Source organism: Dysidea avara, chromosome 6, assembly GCF_963678975.1.
Source record: "Dysidea avara chromosome 6, odDysAvar1.4, whole genome shotgun sequence".
Lineage (NCBI taxonomy): Eukaryota > Metazoa > Porifera > Demospongiae > Dictyoceratida > Dysideidae > Dysidea > Dysidea avara.
The window spans coordinates 30,225,820-30,237,297 of NC_089277.1; the positions used below are offsets into that span (position 1 = coordinate 30,225,820).

Genomic DNA, 11,478 nt, shown 5'->3' on the forward strand with positions numbered 1-11,478 from the left:
AGTACTATTAAATAATTATGTGAGTAGTTATTATGTAAGTAATTATGTAACCAAGAAACTTAGCAACAGAAAACACACGCATATTTGAAGTTTTACATTAATAAAATTAGTATAATAGAGAAATTACAGTGTATAGCTATCTTTATTTTTTAAGTTGTCAATATACTAGAATCATATCATTATTCAAAGAGGCTAATGTTGTCAGTTGTTGATAATCGTCAGTAGTACAGTCAGGAGTAATGTCAACACTGTACTAGCCATCAGACCTGTTAACAGATAAAGAGAACATTAAGGTATGTGCTATGAGCAACATAACATTCACAAACTCACCTACAGATCCATTATCACTGTTTCCTAATAAACAAACAAAATTCAAAAGTTATAATCAAGTACACATTTACCATCCAAGGAAAAATCATATACTTATTATGTCTTTGAGTGTTAACAACAGAATATTTGATTGAGCCAGGTCTTGTACAGTGAACTTATATAATTCATGGAGCTTGCATGGCTTAGAAATAAGATAAACACGTAGGTACATGCAATTGCAATAATATCAAGCCATCATCATTTATAAACATACAGCATATAATATAAAAGATCTTATGCATGTACATTATATTTATTATGTATTTAGAGTTTCTATCAATTACCTGTGTTGCCAATGTTAGACGGTAAGGGTGAAGCTGTTGAAGGCATGGCGGTAGGAGAAACTGCTGTTGTAGACATTTCACCTGGAGATATTGATGCTGTACTAGCAGGCATAGGTGTAACCATTGCACTAGCAGATATTGTACCAGTAACCCGCATCATAGAGATGGAGGTAGTTATTGCACTTTCTGAAGGACTAATGCCTAGTGCTTGTGCTGTAAGAAACAATTCATGATCATGCACTTTGAACTACTAGCTGAATATGTTATAATGTTATACGTATAGATCATATAATATTTATACAGAATTACTTTGTAGGGTAAAAATTAGATTGATAGTATTCTTGATACTACATGGAACCCTTAGCAAATCACGGACACAGTAGAAAAAAAAAACAACCCAAAATAAGGATAAAAACTTTGGTACCAGCAGGTCTGGTACTTTTCTACTTCTGATAAAGGTAAACCTCTATGTAGCAGCAAAAATAGGTTAAAACTTTAGTCATGCATGATGTACTGTTATAAAAAGGTTACACTATAAATTAGTGGTGTGCGATATAGGATATTTTCCTATCATGATTATTGCACACAACATAATTATCACGATACTATATATATCATGATATACAACTCATTACTCAACTAATGTGTTTACACTGATGACACTTGTAGCAGTGATGTACAAGAAGTATATAGCCACAATACAACATGGTACATGACTAGCATACAACATTGCAAGCTCTTTTATCAAAAAAGTACAGTGTACAATGACATCTTGGGTACATTTCTCTCTAATTATAACTAAAATCTATACTTCGGCTTATATCATGACATAAAGATTCTATATCATATCACGATATAAAAACAATTATCATGATGTTTTGCTATATATCACATATCGCACATCACTACTGTAAGTCTCATAATTATGTATAGTACATACCTTCAGAAACAACTTCAGTCATAATATTATCCCAGTAAATAGTGTAGTCATCCACGAATGCAAATCTGCAATGTATAATATTATACTCATAAAACAAGCCATGTGGTCAATGTAACATTACAATCAGTGAAGTGGTTTATCTACTGATAAACTCATGCATGTACACTGTAGATTAGCAATATACTTTGTATTGGGCCTATATAATATAAGTGTAAAATATGTGGAATATATCTGAACAGTACAGTATACACAGTTTCTAAAAAGCTGCAGAAGACTCTCACAGCATGTGTCCCTATACACGACATGTACAACATTTCTGTACTGAATTTTTTTTGTTTCATTTGTTAAGGATTTTAGCTATATACAGATATATAGATAGATTATGCAGAATTTAATTAGCGGTTATACCTAAATGAGATGGCACCAGTTCCCGCAGGTGGTGCAGTCCATGATAAAGCAACCAACGTCTTCTCATTGTTATCAGTGTGTGTAGCAGCTGTCTGTAGAAATAATGTGCCGTACAACCAATAAATTTATAACAATTATATTGGCTTACATCATCAATGCATTGTGCTTGATAGTTAAGACCAGAAGAAGCAAATTTCCCAACTGGTGAGTTATCAGCAACTAGCCATGCTTGTATCATAAACCCAATGAATTTAGGGTTGGTAGCACCACCACGAAGTGTGACTGTAATAATAGCAATATACCAAACAGACACAAAGTGTTACACTCCTTACTAATGTAGGTTTGTCCTGGAGTATAACTGGTACTAGTGTTTCCAGTGAAAGCACTGAGGTCTACAGAAAATGGAACAGGACTTGTCTGTGGACTGCTAGGGTGCTGTGGTTGAATAAGTGCACAAGCTTCAGGTGGAGCACCAGTACTCCTGCCTTCAACTGCCATGAACCCCATCACACCACCAAAGAAGATGATATAACCAAGTGTTACCTATATACATAATAACAAAGTGAACCAGTGATGTGTAGCTGATGTTACATACTGCCTATGAAACACTAGTGAAAATAATAATGTTGATTCAACTTCATAATAACACAAGTTATGCATAATATTATCTGCACAGTAAGGTTGTACAATGACTGTAGTTTAATTATATGGATCAGTAGTAATCGAAATGCATATGGAAAACGTTGGTAGCTATTCATGTCACAGAACAATCCCCTACTAGAACATTTAATAGCTCTAACAGAACAGTCATGTATACACCTCTTTTATGTCACTGCTTATTATTGGAGTATAATATCTACAAGCTACATAAGCACAATGTTCCATTACTAATGCTTATCACAGTATAAGTGAAATTATGCATGGATACATTGATGTGCCTATTGCTATAGAAATACGTGACATCATTAAAGTCATTTAATTCCTGGCAGACTTTTGTAAGTATTCAAACAAAATCAGATGGCTGCAGGATCAAGGCTGCCCAGGTCCAGTCATGTTTTTTTTTCTCCTTTCTGCAACTTCTCAAATCATTGTATATCATCTTTAACCAGGCTGTAGAACCAGGTGTCCTACAGACTTGTCAGCTACTCAGATCGATATCCATGCAAGCTTTCATTAAATTCATGCATTGCTCAACTACTTAATTGAATTCGAATGTAACAACAATAGTTTGGTCTACACTTCAATTCAAATGTCTTTATCACATTTTAAATGCCACCCATGACCCTTCAGTTCAATTCTTTGGGTAATACCAAGAGTCCATAATATATTATGGACTCTTGGTAATACTCATTACTAATTTTATTGTACACAAATGTGTGAAGCTCTGCATGTACATGTTGCATGTAGCTTCAAAAGCTGTGGAGGACAATCTTTAGTTATCACCTGGTTATGCACATGACAGCGGTATTAAGCAAGTAGGATGTATACAGTGTGATTGAGATGATTCTAAATGTATATTCAAAAACTTACAAACAGAAACAGCCAGACTACAATGATTGCAGAAAACAAATCTCATTAACACAGAACTCTGGTGCATAGACAAGTTCACATCAATAATGTAACCTATTTAATCCCAACAGCAAGCCAAACACGAAGTCACGATCAACGATTTTTGCAGCCACACTCCAGAATTGACTCTTACCTTTATTCTTATTACCCCTCTACAATTAAATCATGGAATAACCTATCTAGCAGTACTGTGGAATCACCTACCTTAAGCATATTTAAACAATGTATTAATTATAGCTAAGTACAATCACTACAATTTATTCTTAATTTAATCTGTTGTACTATATACTCCATATGGAGGTTTCTGTACAGTAAACAAATAATAATAACTTTTTGGAATGGCAATACTATACTGTCAGCATGCATGCTGGTAGTCATAGCTTTATTGAAATATAGGCCATATTGGATGAGCAATAGGCCAGGGGAAGCCTCTCTATTAACCACGCAAGGATGACAATAAATTAATGTTAACTGGTGTTAAGAATAAGAATGATCATACTGGGCTCTGTCATCAAAGTGTAGATATCTATAACTATTTGGTTGTTAGGTAGTAATGTACATGTAATAATGGGATATACATACAGCTCATGGCACTTACAATAAGCATGTGCCAAGCGAATGTAATGATCTGTATAGAAGTGTAGGAGTTCATTGTAAAATCAGATGTACCGACAAAGAGTACAAATTGCATATGTAGCTATTATTATAATAATAGAGAATCTTTTATTGTCAAATCACATTATTATGGAGAGTGAATGATATAGCCATATAAGTACACAATACAGTATTCATGCATGTGACAATACATATATAGCATCATAAGTCATTCAGTGTATACTAGTATACCCTGTATGGTGAGCTTTGAGGTGGTATAATGTTCTAGGAAATGTCTTGATCATGCCTTAGTCTTGCCAGCCAACCTGTATTTTTCTTATGTCATTTGGTTGGGAAATTGATGGTACTATTTATTTATTATGACAGAAGACAACCACAGGTTAGTATGCGCTAGAAACATATTAAGCACAGCCTGTTGTTTGTATGTGTAGCTAGATATTAACATTATAAGTGTTTATATCTCTAGTTGATCGTATTTGTGACCAGATTTGGGTCTTCCACACACATCCAATTTACCTACTATGACAATTCATAACTTCAGAGACTTGAAAGTTGGTCAGAAGTGAGCATCAACATAGCTGAATAGATGGTGAAACTTTCAGGTTAAAAATATTATGTTACTTGAACACTTAGTTATGGTCTCCAAAGTTCACACAATTGCAATGTATGTGGAAGATCCCTTTTTGCAAATCCGATCACATTTTACAAAACTTTGTCAAGACAAAGGTAAGTATACCCGTCAGTATTAGGTATATCTGTGGTAAAGCACATCATTTGCAATTGATTTGTAGTTTGCTGGTGACGCAGGGAAGCACTTTACTGAAATTATTCTTGTCATGTCATTCATGGGAAATTAGGAAACAAAATAACAAATTTTAAGATATGCATGCATTAAGTGACGTAAGTGACATAACCATATATAGATATACAATTAATTTTGTTATATGCTTACAAAGAATTACAGGTTTGTAATGCCTGTTTGCTTACAAAGCATTACAGGCATTACTAACAGTAATTTACATTAGGCCATGCAGGAAAATTTTTATTGCTTGTTCTCATCCACACACCAAAATTGGGATTTGCCGGGGAGAGGTCATTTTTCATTGTTATTATTAAGAAGAATGCTCCAAACAGCAATTGCATGCTAACTGTTATATAAAGTCTTCTAATAATATAATAGTATATACCTCTTTGAGGTGAGAGATGTTTACTTGCACTGTAAAAAATTAATGATAGTATGGCCAGCCTTCTCTCACCATCAAAGGTATACACACATAACATAACAGCTTTTAGGCAATAAGATAAAAAGTGATATGGGCAGGGATGAGAAACAATTGATCAACTTTGCCTGGCCTTAGTGATTTATACCAACGGATTGCCTTACTTGTAGTCCTTTACGTGGATTCATATAGCTAGCCTATTAAGCAATGTCAGTACAAGAATCAATATCAACTGTAATTGTGCATCCATACTTAAAGTACACAATGTAGAAACAATTAACTGAACAACATGATTTTTTCAAAGAAATGAGTATTGGATGGCATCAAGCCATATAGGCTACAATAGTATTTAATTGTACAACAATTAAACCATACAAATGTGCTATAGGGTATATGGGCCATGCATGCCTACTCTTGTATGGTCTCTATCACTAGTATCCTCTGATTATATGGGCAATACAATACCTGTGTGTGCTCTATATAAGGTTTATGGATTACATAGGCCATTTGTGACAATGGTAATTCCATGAATCCAACTGCCTTGTGCATGTACACACAAGGAAGCATACACAACTCTTGTATTTATGCTTATGCTTATACAGCAAAACCTGTTAATGTGGACACTTGAAAATGACAACACCTGCATAATCTGGACACTTGGTAATGGTCCCAAAGTACAGTAGCTGTTATCATGTGCATAAACTGTCAGGACATCCTTCACAAATCAGGACACTTTTGGTTGGTCACGAGGTGTCCACAATACTAGGTTCCACTGTATGATACATGCAGACTCACACAGGTACTGTTGTAATAGTCAGAGTGCATTATATACTTGGTTATTGTCCTGGTGGCATACAGATCAAGTCCTGCAAGAGCTGATTGTGCACTTAATTTTTATTACTTGCCAAGCCTTTTATTCTTCTGACTTTTAACAAGCATGCATGGAAACAGGCTCAATCATCTACATATTCCCTCAGAAGTCTGTGCCAATGCCTATACGACTCCTAATGTATTAGAGAAGGACTTTAAGTCTACAAAACCCAGTACATGGTGCTATAGTTATGCATTTATGACTTTAGACCTTATCAACCTCTAATTGGCTTTGTGCGTAGCTATAAAGAGTGTACATGTACTGGTACCAAGACATGACCTGTTAGTGTTATAAAGTGATGGGGTGTAATTTGTGGCCTCATGCTCAGTCTGATCACATGACTATGTTATAGCATGTACACCAGATGGGGTTTGCTGATTCTTAGCATGTGAGTAGCCAACACTTGGCTGTTTGTCTTTCCTTGAGGTTACATAGCTACACACATTGTGATGTTGACCGGCAACAAATCCACAAAGGATTCTGCAACTCCAGCAATAGGTAGTAATATTCACATACACACAATAACTGCATGGGGTTATAGATATTACCTGAGCACTGATAACAAAGGGAAGTTGGCATTATGGTAGTAGTATTACAGTTCTTTCAATTCAATTACAGTATAGCTATATAGCTAGCTACTATTAAGATTTTCACATGCACATACAATCTAGTTATGCATGTGTATGCAGCTAGTCATTTACCCATGTATAACAATATACACTATAATATGACGTACCTTCATGTTGCCGTCAGACTATATATCACTTAGCTAGCTATTTTCAAACTGTTTTGCTAAACCCCGGGAGCTTCACCCACTAGAACTGAGTAGCTAATATAGTGGCTATTCTCGGTTCATAGCTGCTTTTTAAAGATGTGAAATGATCTTCATGATGTCATTGGTAATCACGTGGGAACTAAATCAAGTTTGATGGGGCGTGCGTTTATAGGTCGTTAGTGACCATTATACTGGTCGAGCAGAGTACAAAATCCGGGCTAGCTGTCTACAACGGTAGTATTTCTGGTGAGTCTACGTACTGGTGACTCTAATAATGCATTGGGTGGGTCTGGGCGCGAGGCTAGGACCGCTCCTTCATAGTTCAAGTTGTCAGCCATTCTCAGTGACTCGTGAAGGGCCGACGTAGGCTCTAATATCTATGATAAAAAAAAGAAACAGGCACACAGCACGAATTACTGCTTACTTTCAGTATGAACCCATATTGAGCCAATATAGAACGTAGCTAGGCACCCGCTTAGACGTAATTCAGTGGTGCAATTTACGACTGTGTATGATATAATAAATCTGTCTCTAGCAAATTACTACCTAGTGCAAGGCTAGGGGAACATGGAAAACTACACTGTAAAAACAGAAAATTTGATGGGAAGAGTATTGGGCAAATGAAACAACAACATGACTGTTTGACAAATTAAATTTGACAGTTCTTCATACTCGCAGGGGCCTGCGCTAATTGTGCTCTCTTTTTTTCCGCTAATTGTGCATGGACCCGAGGGGTCCGAAACCTTGTACGACATTTCAAATCTTCAACGTTTTTCAAGATTTCAAAGATTTTTGAGCAAGATTTCAGATTTCACAGCAAAACAAAACCGTAAAATCCGGCATATACTGATCACGTGATCATTAGTATCCGGAGAAATACGGAAATTTTCGCACGGAGTTTTTCGTCTCTAGAAGCCATACAAAAGTTGTAATCCATTATGGTGTACCACTTATGATCATACATATACGGCAGTATACGGAATTTTACAGCTATTTTTCAAGATTTCAGATTTCAAAATGAGCTGAGATTTCAGATTTCAACTAGATTTCAAAGAGGCTGTACGAGATTTCAAGGGAGTTTCGGACCCCTTTCATGGACCACTTTCAAGAATTTCAGATGATGTGTGTCATGAAAGCCCAAACAATATAGTTGAGCAATTGTATCCAAGGCCAAGGTTACCACAAGTATAATAATACTCTTGTGTGTAAAACTGGGCATGGCACCAAGTGGCTTCAATAGTGCATTGTTTCGAATATTTAATTCGATAACAGCTGCAATAAACACAGTGACATAATATAGATTTGGCTATTAGAATCTAAATAGCCAGTGATAACAACAGCTATGAAAATCATGTAAATGTGTAGTGCCATAGACTTTGTACTAGTGTTGGGCAGTATTTTGCTCCCAGTGTTTGGTACTGATAAAATACCTCGGTATATGGTATTTTATGCTATCCTGGTAATGCACATGTTGGTATTGTTTACTTGTGATAAAACAGTTAACTGTTAATCTGTAGTTACTATCAAAAGTTGGATATACCTCAAGTCAAAGTTATACCGGTTACAAAATAATATCATGCTCTCGCCCACTCTTTTTGTGCTATATTCTTTTCATATAGCACTCGCGGCAATGCTTTAACCAATACACATAGCAAAATACATGAAGTGAAGCTGAGTATTGTATTTCCCTTCTGCACGAAACTATTCAAGACTCACCAAGCAAGCCTTTGGTGAAACAATCGACTTCACTCTGGATATAGTTATACCTTGAAGACCTTCTGGAGTGCTTTTTCCTCTGTGTGCTTTCTTCTCCAGTTAATTGTCCTTGCTGTCTCAATTTTAGGGTCGGGCACTGCATAACTAATCATCTCAAGCCCATGCACAGTACTATCACCAATATAGCACTGTGGTCGTGTGTATAGCACTGTAATTGCGTAAACTGTTCTGTATGGCAAATATAGCACTATTTTTTGCTTTGATCTTTCACTCCAAAATTCTTTAAAACTAGTTATACAGCTGGTACAAGTATGCTGGTACTAAACCTCACAGTGTACTGCACCACCCAACACTACTTTATATTACCAAAATTATGTGATGCATTATATAATTATGCCACACTCAATTACATCAGTCAAATATACCACAAGTTTTCATGCAGTATTAAGGCTCCCCAATTCAAAGTTGCATGAAATAATAAATATGGTTTTTACTTGGCTCCATCCACCAAAAAGTCAAATACCCTAATTGTACAGTCAACACTCTAATAGAGCAGTCACATGAACCCTGTGCTCATTAGAATAACATTTCTCTCTAGCAACGATTCATTTATGAATGTCTCATATAGGGAACTATACTTCCATTTTCTCCATCTACTAACACACCATAATCAAACCATGTGACCCAACGCATAATCCACTGGACATTATATAATCCACTAGTCTAGTCCACAGGATGGTGACGCTTATAATCTTGTTTTGTAAGTCTTACTGTAGTTAATGAATAACATTGTTACTTTTTACACTGCAGTTAACAATGTCAGCAGTGGAGGTAAAGAAAGTGCCTAACATGTCCAGTATGTTACCAGTTGTTCAAGAACCCCAAGTATCTGCCTTGTTATCATTCCTACTGTGAAGGATGTCTGGAGAAGATGCAGGTACAATCCAAGATCACCTGTCCTGAGTGTAGGAAGGAAACTAATGTTCCTGCAGGAGGAGTGACGGAATTTGCCACAAATTTCTTCATCAACCAACTAGTTAATAATTTGATCCTAAAGAAGATAGTGGCTGGTGAAGAGAAAATCAGCTGTGATAATTGCAATGAAGATGATCCTGTAGTGTCATTTTGTCCTGACTGCAATTCTTTCCTGTGTAATCTTTCCAATGACTATCACAAATGTAGCAAGCAGTTTGGCAGCCATGATGTTGTACCACTAACTGAATTGAGATCTCAGACTGACAAGCCAATACAAGCCAAGCCTAAGGTTCTAGAGTGCAGAAATCATGACAAAAAGTTAAAGTACTTTTGTGAGAAATGCAATGAACTGGTATGTGTGTACTGTACAGTGAAAGAACACAGCGGCTATGATCATGACACTGACACCGTAAAAAAGATGGCCAGTAAGCATCGGCTTCAATTGAAGAAGGTCCCCACTCCAATAGAAGAAATGATCTGTGATTTATCTGATGACATTGAGAAAACAATGAAAAGATAAGAAACCAAGGTGAAAAAGTGAACAAGGAAATTGATCAACATTATGATGACTTGATTGAAAAGTTGATGAAGTAGAAAGATCAAGTGAAGCAACAACAAGTACATTACACAGTGTCACAGAAAGAGAAGGCACTTACAACACAACTTGAAGTGTATTCAACACAAGCTAAACTTGTGAGCGTGAAGGAACTGAAAGATGCTCTGGAAAAAAACAAGTGATCAATGGTATGCAGCAACTAACTGAGAAGTATAAGAAACTGAACAAGGGTCCTGTGTGGTCAGACACAATGAAGTTTATACCTAACAGTGACCCTTTTCCACAATTCGGTACATTCTTAGCTAATTCACTCCTTGCTTCTGAGGTAATTGATCTTCCAAAATTCATCATTGTGGGTAAAAAGATTGAAGCTACAATCATCACCAAGGATAGCATCCCTATGATGTAGCAGTTAATGTTAACAATCAGTTACTTGTTGCTGACTATAGTAATCACTGCATAGTCATGTTCACTCTTGAAGGTCAATATGTAGGCAAGTTTGCTACAAGAGGATCTGACAGGGGTCAGTTATAAAGACCATATGGTCTTGCCACTGATGCAAATGGTTTTGTGGGTGATCACAATTACCATGTGTCTGTGCATGTTCGACTATGTTGGTAACTTCATTCATTCCTTAATTTGGATCTAATGGGTCTGCTGAAGGTCAGTTTGACTGTGTTGTTGGCATAGGTCTCAGTCCTAATGGTAGCATCTATTTTAGTGACCACAACAACAAAAGGATTCAGATTTTTTCCAACTACTGACCTTAAACAAGTTTTATCTTACAAGAAACGTACACACAAGTATAGTGTATTCATTGTTAACATTGTTGTACTTTAATGATTTATTTGTTGCAGTCATGATCAACAGCGGATATTTGCTTTTGCTATATTATGATGCACATCACACAATTCTATATAATATGGATTTTACTTTAAAAGCTATATTAATTTTACAGACCGTGTACAAATTGTATGAAGATCATGTCTCAACCACGAAAGTTTGTTCCACAAAGATTACGGCAATACACAAAGTTTAATACCACAAAAATTTCTTGCCGTACAGTATACATATGATAGTACTGTTATATGGACTATCTCTAAAGAAAATACATAATTAATTGGTTAATCACAATAAGTGTAGCTACAGCCTTTACAGTAGAATTTTAAGGCTGTGCAGA

At 36.0% G+C, this 11,478-nt stretch overlaps 1 protein-coding gene across 1 annotated transcript; it reads right to left on the reverse strand.

Moving 5' to 3' along the window:
- Positions 1–7,126, reverse strand: LOC136258448 (putative defense protein). Its single transcript, XM_066051758.1, has 8 exons — positions 7,013–7,126; positions 2,334–2,544; positions 2,150–2,283; positions 2,002–2,093; positions 1,594–1,658; positions 654–866; positions 331–354; positions 1–266 (listed from the first exon to the last, which is right to left on the reverse strand). Exons 1-8 carry the CDS (start codon positions 7,016–7,018, stop codon positions 202–204), a joined length of 810 nt encoding a protein of 269 aa, XP_065907830.1. The 5' UTR covers positions 7,019–7,126; the 3' UTR covers positions 1–201.
- Positions 7,127–11,478: the final 4,352 nt, after the last annotated feature.

Bases quoted from the DNA above. Each gene is read 5' to 3' on its own strand.
- LOC136258448 (XM_066051758.1), bottom strand. The intron at 2,094-2,149 runs GTAAGCCAATAT...TTATTTCTACAG, and splicing joins AAGCACAATGCATTGATGAT to ACAGCTGCTACACACACTGA. The intron at 867-1,593 runs GTATGTACTATA...TGTTTCTTACAG, and splicing joins GACTGAAGTTGTTTCTGAAG to CACAAGCACTAGGCATTAGT.